The 21,688-nt window shown below is 37.5% G+C and overlaps 2 protein-coding genes across 5 annotated transcripts; one reads left to right on the top strand and one right to left on the bottom strand.

Moving 5' to 3' along the window:
* The first annotated feature begins 5,789 nt into the window (after positions 1-5,789).
* On the top strand, positions 5,790-12,517 carry LOC121992091 (phosphatidylinositol/phosphatidylcholine transfer protein SFH13-like). 2 transcript variants are annotated; one of them, XM_042546234.1, is made up of 15 exons: positions 5,790-6,253; positions 6,517-6,608; positions 6,699-7,002; positions 7,315-7,414; positions 7,860-8,126; positions 8,296-8,373; positions 8,461-8,562; positions 8,654-8,703; positions 8,786-8,885; positions 9,866-9,955; positions 10,064-10,165; positions 10,676-10,841; positions 10,962-11,320; positions 11,701-11,775; positions 12,132-12,517. In XM_042546234.1, exons 2-15 carry the CDS (start codon positions 6,590-6,592, stop codon positions 12,147-12,149), a joined length of 1,830 nt encoding a protein of 609 aa, XP_042402168.1. In that variant the 5' UTR covers positions 5,790-6,253; positions 6,517-6,589; the 3' UTR covers positions 12,150-12,517. The 2 variants fall into 2 exon arrangements, with proteins under 2 accessions (XP_042402168.1, XP_042402169.1); XM_042546235.1 differs by lacking the exon at positions 5,790-6,253 and adding an exon at positions 6,269-6,401.
* Positions 12,518-12,708: 191 nt separating this feature from the next.
* On the bottom strand, positions 12,709-21,244 carry LOC121992090 (DNA topoisomerase 1 beta-like). Of its 3 annotated transcripts, none has more exons than XM_042546233.1 (17): positions 20,833-21,244; positions 19,276-20,267; positions 18,525-19,032; positions 18,174-18,368; positions 17,566-17,646; positions 16,860-16,919; positions 16,652-16,746; positions 16,360-16,516; positions 15,217-15,342; positions 14,752-14,832; positions 14,584-14,674; positions 14,341-14,495; positions 13,881-13,949; positions 13,714-13,803; positions 13,513-13,616; positions 13,262-13,430; positions 12,709-13,124 (listed from the first exon to the last, which is right to left on the bottom strand). In XM_042546233.1, the coding sequence occupies exons 2-17, from the start codon at positions 20,226-20,228 to the stop codon at positions 13,056-13,058; spliced, it is 3,003 nt and encodes a 1,000-aa protein (XP_042402167.1). In that variant the 5' UTR covers positions 20,229-20,267; positions 20,833-21,244; the 3' UTR covers positions 12,709-13,055. The 3 variants fall into 3 exon arrangements, with proteins under 3 accessions (XP_042402167.1, XP_042402166.1, XP_042402165.1); XM_042546232.1 differs by having other exon boundaries at positions 18,525-19,426; positions 19,670-20,267; XM_042546231.1 differs by having other exon boundaries at positions 18,525-20,267.
* Positions 21,245-21,688: the final 444 nt, after the last annotated feature.

The raw sequence follows: 21,688 nt of genomic DNA, 5'->3' as shown, positions 1-21,688 counted from the left end.
TTATCAAATAAATTTAAACATAAAATACAGTTTGCGGGGCGCTACCCCATACATCAACAACAACAATAACGGACTAAACCCTAACAAGAAGACTCTCGCTGTCCACTTGCAGTAAACAATCATTCAACTGAGTAAAAAATCATTCAGATGATTTTCTGGTAGTCATTGATCCAAAGATGACGTCTTTACCATGTAACCGAAGTCATATCAGCTGCCGAAGACAATCCATTCTGCGGTGGTGGGGCGCAACGGGGGCAATGACGCACCGAGACCTGCCACTTGACAACAAGCAGCAAAGCGACGGGGTCGATCCCTTGGAGAAATAGCATTCGGAAGTCGATTCCATCCGAATTGTAATCGAGTTTGTCTCGACAGACGTCAAAGTCGCAGAAATTGAACTCCCAGATGAAAGCCTCTCCAACGCCGCCGGGAAGATTGCCATCGGAGTCGAAGAGGGTGAGACCGAGTTGGGTCAACTTCGACCGTTCTACGTTGGCCTTCAAGAAAGCGTACCGCTCATCCGCCGAGAGAAGGTAGTGCGGCTTCTGCGGGAGGAGGGTGCATCTTGTTGAGTTTTGTTTATTTAATTCAAACTATTTTTCTTATTTTGATAATACATATGTGTATATATTTAGTCCCACATTGCTAAGCCAAGAAGGTTGGAATAACTTATATATGGAACCCTTCCATCCTTACTTAGCAATGTTAAAGGGACCTATATATATGCGGAGTTGGATTTACCGGGCGCGACGCACGTGGTTTGGTTCTGTCCCCCATGAACCAATGGAAAGATACCAATTTCTGAATCTTATATTTTTATTTATTTGTTTATTACATACTTGTTATTTTGATACAATTTAGTACTCTCCGTACAACAACAGAACTCGGTGTCGAAAGACACCATGGGAAATCGAGGGAGCACTTGGGCGATGATGGAGAACTCAAGCTCCAAATTTGAAGCCCATACTCGTCGAACCCTGACCGGTCGCTGCTGCCCCTGAGCACGAAGAAAAGTGGCCAGCGGCTGCTGCTTCTGAGGATGAAGAAGATCGACCGGATGCTGCTGAGAGGTCATCATTGCTGATAGCAACGGCGCAGGAAACAACAAGAATCGCCGAATCGCTGAATCGCTGAATTGCCGATCGCAGAAAAGAAAACAGAGGAAAGAGCGATAAATGGCCGGACTGGCTGGGGGCATCTATATTTATAGTAAATCGAAACCTAATGGGTTTAGGATTCGGAGGCGGTGCTCCGACTCCAGCCGGGTTTCATACTATCACAAACAGAAACTTCTTTAGCTAACTGTGACAGTTTCTCATAGCATCTAATTATGCCTGTTGAATATCTTGTGACAATTAGCCTCTACTCATTCCTTCATTGTTAGTTCAAATCTTTATTCTTCTAATGCTACATGTCCTTTAAATATTTTTCAATCATTACCTAAAGTATCTAACCCCGTGAACATGAGTTTTAACCATTTTGTTACAAAGCTAGGTTTCGGTTTCCTGATAGTATTCTTAGCGATAGCTTTGTATAGGATCCAATGGAGGGATAAAATCTATATAGCTGATCCAAAATAGATGGGTCTTGCATGGTTTGATAAGATGATGTTGAAGCAAATGCATACTTCTTACCTCTTTCAGATTATAATACTAACAGAAGATTGAGTTTTGCATACCATCTATGACTCTGTACAATTTTTTGTTTGAGCAAATTTTCATTTTGTAAGTTGTCTAGACTCTAGAGGCTTTAAATGCGAACAGGATAAGATATACAGGCATCACCTTCAGGAAAGGAAATTTCTTTTTATTTATCTAAAGTCTATCAGGTTTGAAATCCTCTGAGGAATTGCAAGGAGCTCATAGATGGGATGATGCAATCATAATATATGCTTAAGATTACCATGTTGATTCCACAAAGTACACAATTAGGATATTGCTTTATTGTAATCTTGTTTCTTATTACATTACAATGTTGTATCATGTATCAATTTTCACATCATTATTTTGTATACAAGGGCAGTTATATTATAAAATATAAATACTTAAAATTAAGTATCTTTTTAAGTTTGAAAAAGCTAATGTTCTAAAGTTTTATTTTTTTAAAAAATATTGCTATGCATTTCGAGCCATCAGTTGTATCCTATGTTTATGAATGTTTAGGTTCAATCCATGAAAACTCAGTGAATAGTTAATATATGAATTTTAATAATTTCCTTTTACAGTTTTTAGAAGCCAAATAGTGCATACTTATACGCCTATTTTAGGTTTCCTAATTTGGTATTCTCACTATATAAATATACCTAGTTCCATTGATGCCGCTTGTATTGGCATTTTAGAGTTTTGGTTGCTAAGTCATACATTGAGCCTTTTCCTTGTATTTGTTATGTCCCAAATTGCTGCATCACAGTTACCTTGTGATGGTGATATGTATCATTTATTTGTACTGACTTAAAGTATTCGATTAACTTAATGTATTTCACAAAATTATTGAGATTCACAAAATGCGTATACGGTGTGTGAGCTTTGATGCTTCTTTCAACCTAAGTTTAGCAAATTGCAGTTGTCCTTTGATCTTGACTGTACTTCAATTGTCATCACATTTTAGATTTTTTTTTTTTAATTTCAGGATGTAAGGTTACACTGTACAGAGGAAATCATGTCTCATGGTAGAGAATGGGGATTCAAAAAAGGGCAATTCAATGTCGCCCCAACATTGATTCAATGACTCCAAGTTTTCTTTCAATTTTTGAGTCTCTGGTACCGACAGAAGAAGAAAAGGCCAAACAGAGACAATTATTCTTGTCTCTAGAGAATTTGGTGCTAAGCTGTATCTTTATGGATCATGCGCCTTTTGCTGTCTCAAAAAGTGGCATTGATGTTTGCCTTGCAATCAATGATTGGGGCTTGAACAAATTTGATATTGTGTCGAAGTTGGCTGAAATTCTATAGTCCGGTAATTTTCAAAATGTCTTGGTAACTTGCATGTATTCTCTCATATAGATGCATGTCCTACCATCGGACGACATTGTTTCCTTGAATGGTTATTAGTTTTATTATATTTCTCATGTTAATGATTTTTTTTTTGCCATAACAAGACCCTGGTGAGTCTATATTGTGTTGGGCACGCCATCTTCCCATCTAATAATGTGATGTGTTTGACGCCTACATACATTAGGTTCTCCGTACTTAAGTTTCAGTGATTTATTTCCAAAAATCTATCACAACATCATATTTTGAAACTGCATCTTTTGGAGAGTGATCCCGTCCGAAAGCTGAGTCGGATGAAGACGGACCTTGATGTACTGGAGGTTGACGGAAAGTTGCTACGGCGTCCGATCTATCTGGCACTCTCCGGAAGGGTTCACACGGACTGATGACGAAGGGTGATGACCAGGATGATGACGCTAGGGCTCTGCACACACTCAGACGAGCCCACGAGTCGTTAGAGATCATAAACCAGGGAAAAAGTCCTCGGGTCAGGCCTTCGGACGCTCTAGTCAGGTACTTTTTCCTCAGAAGCACAGAGAAAGGACGAAAAGTAAAGACGAGTCAGAAATGACGAGTGAGCGTACCTGTGTAAGGGACAAAGCATCTCTTTTTATATCGCAAAGGATTCTTCTGGAGTCTAACGGGTGTCAGGAAACGTCAGATATCAGACTTTGTCTGACGGTGGGTGACACGTGACGTCTTCTTATAAGTCTAGGAAGGAATCAGAGTACTGTACATACCCGATCATTAGTATATTCTCTGACAGGCAGTGATTATTCTCTGACAAGTAGTTACGATTCCTTAGACTGCTTGTCGCGTAACGCCCGGCCTCCTTCTCTTGTTATCCCTGCCCTGGCTCTTGGTATTTGCTGATCCCGACCTGTACGCCAAGTCTGGCTACTGACCGACTTCTGTCCTCTGTAATCTATGTTTGTACGTTCCGACTTATACGCCAGGTCTGTATTCCGACCTGCTTCTATCTGCTATTATCTATGGCTTGTACGTTCCGACCTGTATGCCAGGTCTGTATTCCGACCTGCTTCTGTCTGTTGCTACCCCTGGTTTGTACGTTCCGACCTGTACGTCAGGTCTATATTCCGACCTGCTTCTGTCTGCTGTTATCTATGACTTGTACGTTCCGACCTGTACGCCAGGTCTGTATTCCTACCTGCTTCTGTCTGCTGTTATCCCTGATTTGTACGTTCCGACCTGTACGCCAGGTCTGTATTCCGACCTGCTTCTGTCTATTGTTACCCCTAGTTCGTATGTCCTGACCTGTACGCTAGGTCTGTACTATGTCAGAGGCTTTTTCTTCCACAACTTTACCTGGTCTGTGGGCCCGGTCCGCAACTGTACCTGGCCTATGAGCCCGGTCCGCAACTGTACCTGGCATGTGGGTCCGATCCTTAATTGCCCTTGAGGCTGGCCCTCGCCCCAACTGTGTTCTTGACCTTTGACTGTTCTATCAACGAAAACTTTGACCGCGATCACATAAGCTTGACTTCTGATCTCCACGGGGACTGGACTTCTCACCATCCCATAGGCTTGACTTTAGACCACGTCAGCCGCACGGCCCTCTCCTCATGCACCGTATCAGAGAGCATTGTCAATGAAGTCCTATAGCCCAAGTATAATGTCAAAAAAAGCATTTGGATTTGTTATGCAAAGGAGTCATCGACTAATCATGTTATTGTTCGAAGATGATAGCTTAGCTTCTGTTATCTTATGCTGTTTTATTTGTCTGGAATGAATTGGCTTATTTGCTTGTTTTTCAAACAGGATATATAAATAGACCATTGCCATAACAATTTTCTTAAAATTATATAATTTTGCAGACACTAATTATAGAAGAAGAAGAAAAATAACAGTCTCTATAACCTTAAAGGAAGTTCAGATTGCAAGTATTTCCAATCAAATAACAGTCTTGAAATCTAACAAAGACAGTGTGACAGAGTTATATGGTGGAAGATGTTCAAAGTTCGATAATATCTAAATGAATCAAACTTATAAAAAAAATTAAATTAAATTCAAATCACTATTCAATGATATAATTCATTTTATGTTCAATTTAATTTGATTCAATTATCTTATGAAATAAATTTGATGATAATAAAGTCGGACTTTGAGTCAGTTCATTAACCATCCTAATATCTTGTCTTTGTATGAAAGACTGTGCATCATTTCATTTGTTTGATCCATTTAAATTTTTATTTTTTGTTGATTTTAAACCACTTCCAAAGAATTTGGAATAAAAATATATATATATTTATTTTTTTTCAAATCTGACAAAAAATAAAACTAAAAATCTGGAAAAGTATATAATTCTAAATGATTTAAGAAAAATCCGCACCTTAAATAGAAGCGGTGCGGTTGAACTACACTTTAACGTTCCCATCCCTTCCCTACCCGACACGCTACACCCACTGGTCCCATCCATTCCCTGAGATCAGCTGTTCCGCTTGGTCCAATCCCCACCATTCTACGCCAAGTGCCGACACGCCGACCGAATCCGGCGCGCACTTCCTGTCTCGACAGACACATAAAACCCACAAGCTCCCCGTCTTCTCCGCCTCACGCGTAACGGCAGCAACTTGTGCACGCATAAAGCGAGGAGACCCAGTCCCCCGTGGCATTAACATTTCCAATTAATCAATTTTCTTTTTTTTTTTTAATTTTTTAAAAATGCAGATTCCAGTGCCATCATCATCATCGCTCCCTTTCTTTTGCATCGTACGGAACAACCTGTAAAGCGCACGCTCTCTGGACGCTTCTTTTGTATAAACTCCCTCGGTGTATTATTTTATCGCAATCGCTGCCTTAAAATTCCCCAAAGCAGGCAAGCAAGCGAGCGACCGCAGAATCGAAATAAAGCGAGAAAGAAAAAGGAAGAAGAAGAAGGAGGAGAAGGAGGAGGACAGGATTGGCAAAAACCGCGCGCCGACCCACCCATACCATTGGTCCTCCTCGTGGGCCCCAGCGCGAGTTGGCGACCCGGTTTAAACGCCCCAATTTATGCACGCATTTGCTCGCTCTCGTGGATATTTATTGACGGCACGAGTATAAAGAGAGGGCGGAGTGCGCGAACCCGCCGAAGCATTCATGGCTTCTTCGCTTCGGTTCCAATAAATTTCGATTCCTTTCCTCTTCCGTTTCCCGATCGATGTAAAGAGAGAGGTGCTGCGAGGCGAGTACGGATGCCGGTTGATGCGGTGGAGAAGAATAGATTGGTGGATGGGTGTCGCCTCGCTCAATGCCGCGAGAAGGTAGCTTAGCTTTCTGTCTAATCGATCCCTTTTGTACGGGTTTCTGGTTTGGAATTTTGATGGTCGGCTTAGTGGATCTTGATCTTGATTGTTGATGCGGGTGCTTTCGGAACGAATGCAGTTCGTTAAGCTGTCGCCTCTAAAAATGGTTTGTTTTTTGTTTTGTTTTTATTCCGTGGGGGTTTCTTGAATTTAAACTTTTTCGTACTCTTTCTTTTAAATTGGACCTTTAACGTTTTGTCTACTGTTTATGGCGATCGAAGGATTTTATTTGTATAGCATATGTATCGGCAATCTCGTTAGACGATTGAGACAAGCAACGAGATTTGTCCTCTGATGATGGAAAAGATGAACGGTATGGTTTCTCTAGCTCAGGTCAATCCATTTCTTTGGTATTACGAACTGATGCTGGAGTTTTATATTATTTGACTTTGTTGTGTCAAAGGGCTTGAGGTGTCTCATGGTTGGGAAGATAGAAAAGAAAGAAGATCCGATGCGGAGAACTCTGAGGAGGAAAGACGAAGATTAAGTATTGGAGCTTTAAAGAAAAAGGCACTGAGTGCTTCTTCTAAGTTCACACATTCTCTCAAGAAGCGAGGGAAGAGGAGAGATGTTAATAGGACTTCTTCTGTTTCAATCGAGGATGATAGGGATTTGGAAGAGGAGCATGAAGTATACACATTCCGCAAGGGGCTAATTTCTAGGGACTTGTTGCCTGATAAACATGACGACTATCACATGCTGCTCAGGTAGAATTTTGGCTATCAAAATGTGTAATCTTTTGCTATTTGCTACAGTGTTTATTTTGAAAACCTTATGTGTGGATCTGTATGCTTAACTGCTGATTTTATCACAATGAAGTAAACGGCCTATGTGTATTTCCACTAAATGGCCTTGTAAAATACATATCAAACCAACTGGAATCTTTTTTTGTGGTTTAATGCAATTTGTGCTTCATTTCATGAGCATATTCATTTGTATCTGTAACTTGAATTTTCTCTTGGTAGCTACTGTCTCCAGCACTTCCACAATGATTATGGGTGAGCTTTTGCATGTTGCAGGTTTCTGAAAGCTAGAAAATTTGATCGTGAGAAAGCAACTCTTATGTGGGCAGATATGCTTCAGTGGAGAAAGGAATTTGGAGCAGATACAATTTTGGATGTGAGTTTCCTTTCCAGATAGTTCTGTTTTTTGTTTTCATCAGACAAACTTCCACGTCACTTATGCAATTTTCAGCAGATTATCTTTCTTTTCATATGTCTTTCCATTTGTCTTTATTTTCAATGGCTTTTGATGAGACTTATGAGTGGACAATGGCCACTGAGCTAATACAAAGTTATGAGTGGACATCTCAGAATGAAATTTCAAACCATGCTTGTAAATCTTATTAGGATTTTCCGATACTTCAATACTTTTTTTTTCCTTTTTTTTCCCACATCAATCGGATATATCTGCATTACTGATGGTATTTTTTGGGGTTTGCACTGATCTATTGTAGAACATAATTAGATCTCCTTGAACTCTAATGCAATTAATTTTGGAGTATGGCATAATGTATAACAAATGTCAAGTGCCGCAACTTAAAACACTGTTTGTTGAATTCAAGGACTTTAAGTTTGAGGAGCTGGAGGAAGTCTTGCAGCATTATCCTCAGGGCTATCATGGAGTTGACAAAGGAGGAAGGCCTGTCTACATTGAAAGGCTAGGAAAGGTGGAGCCCAATAAGCTTATGAACATCACCACAGTTGAACGATACATAAAATATCATGTTCAGGAATTTGAGAAAGCATTTCATGAGAAATTTCCTGCATGCTCTGTTGCAGCAAAAAGGCACATTGACACAACAACCACAATTCTGGATGTGCATGGTGTGGTATGGTATTTAATTTTCAGAATCTAGATATATTAATTGTTGATGTGATGCAGAATATTAACAAAGAAATCTTTTTTGCTGAATCATATAATTTAATGTTGTAGTTGCTGGAACAAGACAATTGTTTATTTGATTTTCCTGAAATTATTAAGTGTTCGGTTTGAGTCAGGGCTTGAAGAATTTCAGCAAGACAGCAAGAGAGCTATTGCTTAAAATGCAGAAAATTGATGGAGATTATTATCCTGAGGTATTTTGTTCATTCAAATTCTTAAGCATTGATTTGTTGTTTTTATGCATCTACATCGACATGTAAACATTTAATTCGGCAATGCAGACTCTACATCAGATGTTCATTGTCAATGCCGGTCCTGGCTTTAGGTTGCTATGGAATACTGTAAAAGGTTTTCTGGATCCAAAGACGACAGCAAAGATACATGTATGTTCCCTATGATTGGAGTTATTTGTTTCACTAGCTTTGCAGGTCTAGAATCTAGAAGAATACATGCAGATAATAACTTTATCCACAGGTATTGGGAACTAAATACCAAGGTACATTACTTGAAGTCATTGACTCAAGGTTTGATTCATTACTCTCTAGTGATATTGATGGTTCTTCTTGTTGATGATTTACTGAATTTAATTTGTATTGCTGCACTCAGCCAACTTCCAGAATTCTTGGGCGGCATATGTACATGCTCTGGTGAAGGTGGCTGTTTGATGTCTAACAGAGGACCATGGAAGGATCCTCACATTATGAAAGTAAATTTTACTTGTATAGATATGAAGAAATATTATTCCTGCACATTACACCCATGTTTTAATTTAACTGAAACAGCCAAGACCAAATATCATACCAAGAGTGTGACACCCTAATTTAATCTTCACAGAGAGTGGTAGCTTAATGAACAAGTTTTATAAATTTAGATGTGCCAACTCCTGCTTGGGCTTGTGATGGGATCTAATAATGTTAATAGAAATTCTCTCGTTAGGATGCACTGTGACAATTAGTATCAAAACAAAGCTCATCCTAGGCATGATGAAATATCTGGAAAGAACTTGTGTAATGGTGAAGCCACCATTGGGCATTGGTCTTCACATGTCATTGACCATGGATGCTTCTTGGTTGAATTGGACTTTGAGTAGTGATGGAGATGTCAAGCCTAACTGCCTAAGTAATCGAGACTATAACATCCAAGTTTACTCTCAGCTATACAGTTATGAGCTAATAAAAGGGCTTTATAAGCATCAATAAGGGAACTATTATTAATTTGGATCTATATTTTTCAGGCTAGCAGTTGAGCCTAACGGCTCTTAGTAGGAGTTAGTTCTCTTATTTGAGCAGATTGTGACAAAGAGACCACTAGGTAAGGTTGATTCAACTTCTTTTATGGAATAGCATTATTTCACTTTTAATAAACCAGCTTTTGTTTAGAAGGTGACTAATAAAATACTCTTAATTTTAAGTAATCTGCATTAGTACTTTTCTCTTACATTCAGCTAGTTAAATTACCTGATTTGATTCCCCACTTAACATCTAATAGAAGCATCAAGTTTCTAAATTTGAACATGATAGGAGTGGCTTGAAATTACAGATGTTTTTATCCCACTATGGAAGAGTAAGCAATACATAATTGGCCTTGTCTGTTTTGAGTGTTTTGGTACTGTTTTTTTTTTTCCTGAAAAGCTCAAGAGCAAAGGGAGTCACTCTTATTTACTTTTTGTCACTCTTCAAATTTTAGTGTGCATATAATGCTGAAGCAGTGTTATTGAGGCATACTAGAAGAATGTCAGATGGCGAAGAGGTCTTTGCTGGCCCATGTCTTTCAAAGGCAAGAATTTACTGATCTAGATTTCAGCATATGAGCTTTCAATTCATTCCGACATTGATATGGATGCATTTGGAGTACTATTCCAACTGAGTATGCTTGTCATTTCAGGGAAGAAATGGTAGTACATGGACACTTGAATCTGGATCTGATGTTGATGATCTTGTTTCTAGATCTGTTGAGTATAGTCGTTTAGCCCCAGTTCATGAAGAAGTGAGTTCTCTTTGTTATCTTGTTTGGAACTTTACCTAATGATATTCCACTGATTATCATCTCCAAAATGGATTGAATTGAACTCTTGAACATGGCAATGCTATAAAGGAAACCTTTTCAGATTTTTTTTTCTATATTGACACAAGTAGGTGATGTAACAGTTAATATCTCCCATAATAATAGATTTTTACATTGTTCTATTGAAAGATTTTCTTGATAAGTCTTCCATTTCATAAAGGACTTGTTTCATTGCAAAGAAATTAGTGATGATCACACTTTTTGTTATTTTTCTTCTTAAATATTTTCTGCAATGGCGGAATGGCCTTTCAAAACCTCAAGTTTGGAAGTAGTTAGATCAGTATTCCTACATTTTATCACTGCAGGAATAATTAGATGCAAATTTTAATCTAAACAGACGAAATAACAATCTCATATAGGTAGGAAATAAAAACTTGTTTTAGATTGTGTTGTGCCAATTGAATTTCAGTGCAATTGCATCCATGATTGCAGATCAAAGCAAGAGATTCAGCAGCATACTATAGTTGTGATGATCATTTTGTTGTGGTCGACAAAGCTATAGATTGTGGTGGAAGAGGAGCAACTTCTTGCAAGAGATTATCTAATTTTGGAAACCAAGGAAGGACTTCATACAGTATTTCAACATCAAATCCACAAGGCACGCAATCTGTGTTCCTCTAGGAACAGTTCTCTGTTGGTTTTAGAAATATCCTCATCCTTGTTTGTCTATTGTCCTCAAAATTCTTAGTTTTTTTTTGTTTTTTTTTTCTGTTACCAGATAATTTAAGCATTGGAAATCACGTTTTCCTCCAGAGAGATTCAAGAGAAACTAAGTTTCAGTTTCTTGGAAAATTGATAATAGCTTGTCTTGTTAAAGTTCTATCATTTATCCATGTGATTGGCTTTAAAGAAGGGAGATTGAACAACAGCCGTCCTTCAGATGTTCAACGTAGATCAACCGAGAAAATCATTGAAGATCAATTGACTCCTGTTTTAGAGCGACTGCAGAGGCTAGAAAGTATGTTAGATGAGCTCACCAATAAACCCACTCAAATCCCTTTTGAGAAAGAGCGTGCCCTACTTGAATCTTGGGATCGAATAAAACATATTGAGTTTGACCTCGAAAAGACCAAAAAGGTAAATTTCTGACCATCCTAGTATCATCCTCAATATTTTTTTGTCTGGTTACACAATTACTTCATGAGCATCCATGTCAGTGCTCTCTGTTTAGTGTGTTAAATGGTCCATAAGCCTGTGGTGCAGGAGAAATGGCACATTGTAACATGTTGGCGTTATTTATGGATTTGTCCTTATTCACATTCTGATTCAAGTTTCCCTCCCGCAACCCTTTTTTTTTTTCATAAATAGCTATGCATCACCTCATGTAGGTTGGTCTGTTGTGGTAGCTATATCCTATGTATTTCATTTAGATTTTTTGTGTTAGTAAGTTTGCTCTACTTAAAGGGTTATCTTAGTTTTATTGCTGTGATATGTTTAGCTTTGCATGCTTGTTTCAGGTATTACATGCTACAGTCATGAAGCAGCTACAAATTGTTGAGTCATTAGATGCAATTAAGAAATCAAGTGTTCGGGTAAAGATTTAAACTTTTGCTATCTTAACTTGTCACAATTCATTGTATCACTTAAGTAGCTAATCATATGAAAGACTTACGATTTCATTTTCTAGAATTTCTGATTCATGGATCTTCCTAGAAGGGAAAATAGAGGATGTCATTTCCTCGAAGCTTCTCTCTTTGAGAAGAAACTAATACATTTGCTTCTCCCAATTCCGTTTTTGTTATGAATCTATGAACTGTTTCGCTGACTTACTGTTACTTTGATGTCCCGAAAAAGAATTGTATGCACTAGATATGCCCACTTAGCCTCATTGTTACCCATGCTAATAACCTCCATGTTTCTCACAAATAGTTTACATTTCTTGATTCAGAAAAGATCATTCTGCTGATCCTTGAAGGCTGTTCGAGCAAGTTGAAACAATGACATAGTTGTAGCAGAAGAAAAGAGAGGCTTCTCCAAAGTAACATCAAGCTATCTCATGTCCCGAAGTTATTTTTGTTTCTTCGAGGGAGACTGGTGTGAATTCTGGATGGGAATTAGTCATGAACAGTCCTTGATCATGAGTAAAGCAAGGGGACATTGAAAGAAAATAGCTGGTGAAGTTTTTCATTTGTAATGCTCTTTACCACCTCTGTTAAATGACTTGGCATTTCAAGCAAATGTTATGGTTTGGTTAACATGTATCATAGCTTTGAGTGGACTAAGTGATTGTGTTCTAATCAACAGATATAACACTTTGTTCAGAAGCTTTACTCATGCTTTGAAACTATTGTTTGTCAGAGGCAACAGAAAAGGAGGCCATGTAACTATTGAAATTCACTTACTAGATTGACTTGTTTGATTTTTAAGTTTCAGATTTATATACTTCAAAATGAATAGAGCATTAATTGATTAGCAATTAACTATTAAATATTTGATGGTTCTGAAATCCAATCATAGCCTCTAGCTGATGAAAGTTTCCATTCATTCAAGTTTACATTCCAACATCAAATATCCTCGCTAAAATTAGCTACATTTTCATGCCTAGAATAACTAGCTCATACAACAAGTTCATTCGCAGGGAATTAATGGAGGAAATCTCATTTTGGACATTTAATTTAATCATGGAAATTAACTTGAATTTGCTAATGGTTTTGAATCAAAGTACATGTATATTTGAGTGTCGCGTGGCAACTGCCATCGCATGTGTGGGAGGAGAATGACTTCTAGCATTGTTGAAATTTACTTGAAACTGAAAGTTCAATGGCTCGAAACTTCTCTTTGCTGCATAAGAATCAATCAGGGAAAATATATCCTAGAATCTGAAGTCAGGATCAACATCCATTGCCCATGCAAACTTTGCGAGTAGTGATTTGTTAAATATCTGGAAAGATAAAGCAGACCAAGGATTATAAATGGAGGCAATGACAGTAACACTTTTACTAATGTACTCAACTAGAGGCAATTCTGACACCAAAAAGAACGTATTTGTCTTAAAAAAAAAAATTTGAAACCAAGTACCTTCTCTATGGGTACTTCATGCCTCTTGCACCACGCAACTGATATTCTTGGGTCAAGGTAATTGATTTTGGATGTTCCAAGTGCAACTGTTTTCAGATCCTCTTTTATTTGTTTATCCATTTCCATTTTTCCTATCTTGGCATCAACCTGAGCAATCTTCTTCTCAATCCTGCAAGTTGGGACACATCAGATCAGATGTATTTAGAGAAAAATTGATCATACAAAGTTCATCAGTTCCGTAAGCTTATTACACTTCAGGGGCCAAGTTCTTCTTTGGTTTCCCCTCTTTATCTTTAAGTGGAGGCTTCCCTTTCTTAGCCCTACTCAGATCCATCATCAATTCATCTCTTTGGGACTGTTTGGAAAACATCAATATAGATGGCAGGTTGAGTGAGTAATCAAAGGAAATATATAAATTGGCAGTATAACTAGTAAAGCACAAAAAAAATTACTGTTAAATCATTTATCTTTTCGTTCAACTTAGACATCTGATTTTCGTGAGACTTGGAGACACTGCGTTGATGATTACAGATAATTGCAACCTGTATTGGAGAAAAAAAATGAGGAATCATAACCACAAACAACTAATAAATAGACAAAACAAAAATATATAAATTACCTCCTTGTTTGCATGCTGATAAACTGTAATCTTCTCTGGCACAGAACCATCCTTGGTTTCCTTATTCAACTGTCATTGCCATAAAATCAACATAAAAAAAATGATCCACACTTATATAGGAAGATTGATGGAAATAAGAAATGAAATATAAACAAGAATTACTTGGATTCATAAAAATGTAATAAAGAAGAAATAGATTGATTTCTCCACGATCTAAATCCATAAACTTATGCAACAGCCCAACGAAATTGTTCTAGTTGGGAATGCAGAAAGTTGATTTTTTATTTAACAAATGGTTAGAGTTGGATTTTTCAAGCAATTCTTCACTGCATCATCACACTTCAATAATTTAAAGTGGAATAATGAGAAAATGAGACAAACTTCATAAAATACCAACTCACAATATAAAAACAAGCCAGATAATAAATGAGTTGATGGGGATTGAGAATCAGTTTCTTACTATAACATCCAGGGTAATAGAAGCATTGTATGTACGAAAAACTTTTGCAGTAAGTCCAGGCATGAGTTCCTTCAGGTGTGCATTTAGTTTGCTTGTATCCAGCAAGTCAAAGAGATCATCACCCTTATCTTTCTTACCTCCGTTGCTCTTTTTGGCTAACAAAAATAAAAAGAAACATATGAAAAATGTTCAAACATACTGTTGATAGAATGTGAACGAGAAAAAAAATTGCAGCCAACACACCAATTTGAAAATCACCAATTGCTTTATAGACATGTGGTTCGACCTCCACAGTGTTCAAGTATCTAATAGAATCTTTACCTAAGAAGTCAAACTGAAGAGATCAAGAAGTTAAGATCATTCGTAAAATATGATGAGAAATAGAGAAATGTGTTCCTTAATAAATGCTACCTTCAACTTATTTGGAGGAACCAACTCGACATTCTCCACCTTTAAAGTGCAGCAGCCAACAGTATCAGCCTCATCATCATCCTGTACAAAGATTTATACGAAAAGGATAAACAACTTACACTTAGCAATATGATGTAAATTATAATAAATTGCTCTTGCAAGAAAATATACATGAAAAGAATAAGAAAATGTCCTGAAAGGTATATAATGCCTAACTTTGGAATTACAGCTAGCATTTCAGTGTGGATATAATCTAATCGTGTTAATTGCCAATAGCTTCAGAAGCAAAGCATTCAGTTAATCGCATTGAAATAATTAAAACAGATGAAATAGTGTGGTCTAATATTAAGCAGCAAAACTAAACCAGATGACTTGGAAATGGAAGAAAAACAAAAGACAAAAATCCAGCAATTTAACAGGATCGACAATACATAAAAAAATACACCTTGGTCACAGGATTGATACCTTTTCATTGCCTGCCCTGAGAGCCAGCTTATCAATAAGGTAGGTTGCCACTGCTATTTGCCGCTTTGTTGGATCTTTACTATTAAAATCTCTTGTATAGTTTCTCCGAATATTTTGTATATAATCCTGCAACACAAATATAAGAGGAACAAAACTGTATTATTCAATAGAAAAATGAACAATTACACCCAATAGATATAGGACTTCAACATTATACCTGAACACAATAACCAATTGGGACTTACCAATTAATACTAAACCTCCCCTCACACTGAAGCATAGAGATACCGTTAAGTACAATGCTTTCACAAAATCAAAAGATTTGATGCTCATATTTAGATACATGAGGAGGGATTCACAGGAAGGCAAAAAGGAGGAAGAGTTTCGCAGGTTGAAGAGTGATGAGATTTTCTTAATCAGGATTAGCACTGAAATTAGGATTAGGAGGAGCTGTGCTACCACATACAATGCCCACAATCTTGGAAAGTAGCATGTTGAGCCAAAACACCATCAAGTATTTGCATGCATTGGCAACCACTTTAAAGATGATGCTGGACATGTTCAAAGCAATGCACAACACTAGGCAGCGGGGTTGAGATGAGGTGAATCGTCAAAGGCGGATAGGAGAGGGGTGTTGAGGGGACATGACTTGGGGGAGACACAATGGATAAGTTTGACTGTAAAACTTCTATAAGAGGTCACAGATTATGGTAGTTGCCATCAGGATCACTAAGGAGAGAGATCACCATTTCCATGATTAGGAGTGGAGAATGATTGTTTGAGAACATAAAAGAAAGATTTTGTAACATTAATAGATGAGAAGGTGGCAAGGTCACTGCATCATATGAAATTCATAGCCTCCTCGCCAATGCATGGAACATGGCTTAATGCTAAGTTAAGAGCAATAAAATTGTACAACAAGTGAAAAATGAATTTACACATACATATAGGAAACCAACATAACCAACATAATAAAAACAATGCAGGACTAAACTATTAAGTCTAACAGCATATACGTGAAAAAAATCTAGCAATCACTAATGAATCAGGACTATCAGAAAACCATAAGAACTTGCTTTTGCTACCTATGAAGTGAAAGCACAATACACAGGTCAAAACACATTCAAGAAAGAAACTGTTTACCTTCAACAACCTGGCTTTCTCATATTTCTCTTTGTCACTTTGCCCTTTTAATGAACTACTCGCTGCCAGAAAGACATACTTGAACTCTTTTGGATTTATGGGATCATTCCAGAATGCCAACCATGTGACAGTATTATCATGTTTTACTTCTTTCCATCTGAAATAATCAAACTGTGATATAAGAATGACCCCTATAAATGTAATTTGACTCTGACAGGCTATACCAACTACCAACAAGTTCAATCTACTTGGTTCCTTCTTCACTCAAGTTTTGCTCAGTTAACTACATTACCTTTCACCAGGTATTGGGCATTCCGGAATTGGTGCATCTTTCCCTATATTGATTGTAATATCTCTTGGCTTAATTCTGTTTTTTAGTTTTCCCATCTAAAATCATAGAAAACCAACAAAGTCAGTGGAAGATAACAGGATTCTTGAAATTGAAATCAAACCAGGCAGCCAGAAACAACTAAAGTAGATACATGACAAGGAAATATGACCTTCGGATGCTCTCCTCGGCCACGAAATAACCCTGGTGGTTCCACTCTGAAGTTCCCAACCTAAAACAGACACATTTATTAGTAGTCAGCATAAAAATAATACAGATTTGATAAGCATCACTGATGTTGACGTTAAACACTTGGAGGAAGCCTCAGTCGTTGAAATGTTAACAAAGATGCCATGTGTTCATATGAGTTAACAATTTGCCACTATATTTGATCCTGAGAATATCAACTTAGAGAATTTCATCACGTTGAAAACTACCAGTTTGGTTCCAAGCCCAGATGAAAAATGGGGGGAAAAAGTTAAAGTTGCAATAGGTCCTCACAGCCATTGAAAAACTAAATTGAAAATCTATAAGGGTTTCATGGCTCATTGTTGTTGTGGCTGCCAGTCAGAACGAGTCAATGACTTAAAAGTTCTTAATAAAGTACTAATCATGTGTTAAATGGGAAGTTACATGCTGCACAGAACACAAACAGAATAACTACATGTCACCCCAAAAGAACATATAGATTCATGTTCATAAATGTAGCTCCAGATCCTCAAATATCTTAATTCAAACACTAAAATCATTAGCTTAAATCATGTTCATATTTTTATTATCAATTCAGTTGCACCAAAATGCAGCATAAAGCAAGTTACCTCATAGCTCCATATCCTAAATATAATAAAAGAAATAGTAAATTTAGCATTAGGATAAACCTTCTCTTTCACACCATCGACAATTGCCCACATATACTTCTCTTCTTGCTTCAATTTTTCTTCCTTCATAATCTTCTTTTCCTACAAAAGCAGCATGGGTACATGGTGATTCCTAATTCTAGTAAAAATATGCTGCATATTGGAAATAAGAGAAAGCAAACAAGTGGGCAAGTATACTCTAGTGACCACTGAGATTGTTGGACCCAAAATATACTTTTCATAAACTATAAAAAAAAAATATCGCAATTTATTCCAAAATAATTTCTAATCATAAAATAAACCAAGATGGTAAGTAACCATTAATCACAATGTCAGTAACTCCTACTCCTGACATAAATGTAATTTTACTATCATTTTTAACTATCCCTGCATTGGAAAGTTCAAGGGCATAAATGGTTTGACATAGCTTTCATAAATAGAAGTTGTACTAGCACTAGTTGCAGAAAGCTTTATGAACAATATTAAAAGGTATGAAACTGAAGAAATAGCAAAAACCTATTGTCGACATCACATAACACCAGAGTCAAAATGGAGAACACATTATGACAAGTAACTATTTCATATAAATAACTGTTAGCATCTTCCTGGATGTATGGAGCATAAATTACCTCTGCAGTCATCTGCTTCTTCTTCTCCTTCTCCTCCAGATGCCATTCATATATAGGAGTAAAGTCACAGTCCTCAAACTTCTTAATGATGTGATTTTTGCCAAGTATTAATCGCCAATCATGCATAAAATTTTCAATAAATTGTTTTTTCTGAGCATAATCTGTGTCTTTCATGACAGCAAACATTGTTGCAACCTGGAGTCAGAAATTTTCAAAAGTTAAAGAGTTCACAACTAAATATTATTCTTTTGAAGAAACAGAGGAATGCAACTGCTGCATGAAGTCAAGGAATACAAGAGAAACAATATCATAATAATAAGAAAAGAAGTAATGAACATCTTTAAAGCTAACCTCTTCTTGTTCAGGAGTCAAATTGACTGGTTGTCCCTTGTAAAGCATTTTGATCCCATGAGGCTTGTATGGAGGAGGAAATATAACACCGTTGTGCACCAGGGTAGTCCATTTCTGTCCCCCACCAGATCCAGGAGGTGTCTTCAATGACTTTGAGGAATTGGAATCCTTCTTTTTATTCATTTTAAGATTACTTTTCTTAAATGATGAGCTAGTAGTTTTGTGTAATATATTTTTGCTGATCGATCCGCAGTTAGAAGACGGTGACTTAATTCGTTGTGCAATTGGTATGTGATCATTGTTATCATCTTCCTTACTTTCTTTCTTTATAGACACTTGCTGTTTATCTTTCACAGACACAGAGGTTCCTGAAAGTTTTGCTTTCTTAATTGATGAAGATTCAGTAGGATTGGTGTCGCTATGAGGTCGTTTTTCTCCAACTCTGGGAGCACTTGTCTCACTATTTGTGCCCTTCTTGCCAGAACCATTTACAGCCTTGGACTGAAACCTTGAAAGAAGTGGTTTTTCATCTTCTGAATCATCAGTTTCTTCATTATTGGAAGTCGGCTTCATGGAGTGAGGTAAAGAAGGCTTTTGACTTTGGGGAGCCTTTGCTGCATGTGATGAGGCACTTCTATTGACTGCTCCTGAAGTAGAATGTTTGAAACTCAATGGTTTATCGTCATCAAAGTTCTCATGCTTTATAATTGTGTCCTTCTTGCCAGAACCATTTACAGCCTTGTACTGAAACCTTGAAAGAAGTGGTTTTTCATCTTCTGAATCATCAGTTTCTTCATTATTGGAAGTCGGCTTCATGGAGTGAGGTAAAGAAGGCTTTTGACTTTGGGGAGCCTTTGCTGCATGTGATGAGGCACTTCTATTGACTGCTCCTGAAGTAGAATTTTTGAAACTCAATGGTTTATCATCGTCAAAGTTCTCATGCTTTATAATTGTGTCCTTCTTGCCAGAACCATTTACATCCTTGGACTGAAACCTTGAAAGAAGTGGTTTTTCATCTTCTGAATCATCAGTTTCTTCATTATTGGAAGTCGGCTTCATGGAGTGAGGTAAAGAAGGCTTTTGACTTTGGGGAGCCTTTGCTGCATGTGATGAGGCACTTCTATTGACTGCTCCTGAAGTAGAATATTTGAAACTCAATGGTTTATCATCATCAAAGTTCTCATGCTTTATAATTGGATCGTCCAAATCCATCTTTTCAGTGCTTCTACCTTCAAATTTATGAACTGAAGAATGTGTATGTGCTTTTTCTGAGTCCATGAAACTCTTTCTCTGAACTATTGTAGAAGCTGAATTAAGTCTATGACTCAATGGTTTGTCATCATCTGAAACAGATAGTTCATCCTCATGTTTTGGCCTCATATTATTTGTTGTTAATTTATGGTGAGAAGAATTAATTGACTGGACAGGTAGCAAAGATCCTACATTTGAGCTTGTTGCAGTAGGCTTCTCTCTAGATGTCTCAGGGAGTGATATAATATTTTGCGAATGTGAGATACTACCATTTTGAGCAATTTGGTGAGAAACAAGATTACAGCTAGAATCCTTTTGAGGATTTGTCTTCTTCAAAGCAGAGGTTGAGTGGCCTTGCTTTGACGAAGAGTTTGGCCTCCTAAAGACAAGAGGTGCCTCATCATCTTCTTCACTGTCGTTCATAACTTGATCGATACAACCATGAACTGACATCTGTTGTATCTTAGTTTGATCAAATAGACCAGGTTCAACCTGAAATATACAAAATATTTAGAAGTTTAAACATCAGATGGGAAAAAAAAACCATGTCAACAGTCAACCAATAAATGATGAAAATAGTGCAATAGCTTGTGGTTGGTTAAAATATCCTTGCTACTCGTTACATAGGTTTGGGTCACATTGGTGCCTCGACCTACACTTTGCCAGTTGAAATCACGTCAGTTTGAAAGAATCAGCAAGCTGAATGAGATGATATGGTCTTTTAATGTACATCCCAAAAGCTACCAACGACATGTGCGACAATTATCAATCCGTTAGAATGGTCTATAATGAATCCTGATCAGCTAGATGGTTGGGGCGTAAGATAAGCATTTTCGACAACATGAAAAACAGAGACCACCAGTGGCATCTACAACAACCAATTCGACTAACACATCACGTCATAATGGAAAAGATGAATAAAAAAAAATCAGCAAGGAAATTCAACGCTCGTAAATCCCGAACCATAACAACTTTCACCAATGAGCAACACATTAACAAAAGGAAGGGAAACAACCCAACTTCAGCGATTCAATGAAAAAACAATCTTTTAGCGTACCGATCGAGCAGAGGCCAAGAGAAGCCGAGCGAATTGCGATCTTTTGGCGGAGCGAACAGGTATATTTCAGAGCACAGCCTGGGACGCCTGCTGACAAGAGGAAGGGGGCGGAGGGTCCGAGAAACGATTACTGCAGCGGGCGTCAGCTCCTGGTCGAACAAGTATTGAGCTGGAAGGCGATTAGGGTTTTGTCGAGTAATGCCTCAGCTTGGCGTTCCTCCCTCCCTCTATCTCTCTCTCTCTCGCTCAGCTTTTATAGATCCCTCTTCCCATCCGGTAACTGCAGCGAGGTTTTCGCCGCTTCTGGTAAAGGGAGAGTCGAATCCCCTCTCGCTCGATCGATGCGGTCGCTCGCCGTTCTTTTCAGCCTTTCTATTTCGTCCGAAAATCCAGCGACGGATCCGTTCCTTGTTAGGGATGATCAAAACTTGCAGAAAACCCCACATACTTTCGTGGAGTTACAAATTATATTTTTTCCTGTCGGGATCTAGAAAAAATTACCAGAAATAGTCGGAGACAAAAAAAAAAAATCTTTAAAATTCGTGCTGGTCTGAACTCTGGACTAAATACCTTTTTCACTTAGCTCTATCCATTTTCTGTTATTTTCAAAATAAGCCTCAGTAAAAGTAAGGATAAAACAAAATTAAAATATAATCGGACGCAACACCTCATATTTTAACCATCACATCACTCCGAAAGACAAATATAAAAAAAATAATGCATCTTATAATCCTGTGAATACTTTCAGCAATTTCTGTACATGATAACAAAAATCATCACACCTCAAGCAACAAGTTTATGCAAACACTACACAAATTAAGAAAAAAAAAGGGAAAGGCAAGAAGAAAATTGCAAG

The sequence above is a fragment of the Zingiber officinale genome, chromosome 6B (genome assembly GCF_018446385.1).
Source record: "Zingiber officinale cultivar Zhangliang chromosome 6B, Zo_v1.1, whole genome shotgun sequence".
NCBI classification, from domain to species: Eukaryota; Viridiplantae; Streptophyta; class Magnoliopsida; order Zingiberales; family Zingiberaceae; genus Zingiber; species Zingiber officinale.
The sequence above is the reverse complement of the archived record's forward strand: the minus strand, read 5'-3'. Positions and strand labels throughout refer to the sequence as shown.

Excerpts from the sequence above, each read along its gene's own strand:
- LOC121992091 (XM_042546234.1), top strand. Across the intron at positions 8,127-8,295 it reads TTCTGGATGTGCATGGTGTG|GGCTTGAAGAATTTCAGCAA; the intron begins GTATGGTATTTA and ends GGTTTGAGTCAG. Across the intron at positions 8,886-9,865 it reads AGGATCCTCACATTATGAAA|TGTGCATATAATGCTGAAGC; the intron begins GTAAATTTTACT and ends TTCAAATTTTAG.
- LOC121992090 (XM_042546231.1), bottom strand. The coding sequence starts at position 20,228 with ATGTCAGTTCATGGTTGTATCGATCAAGTTATGAACGACAGTGAAGAA. Across the intron at positions 13,804-13,880 it reads ATCAGCATGCAAACAAGGAG|GTTGCAATTATCTGTAATCA; the intron begins GTAATTTATATA and ends TCTCCAATACAG. Across the intron at positions 13,617-13,713 it reads AAAAGATAAATGATTTAACA|TCCCAAAGAGATGAATTGAT; the intron begins GTAATTTTTTTT and ends TTTTCCAAACAG.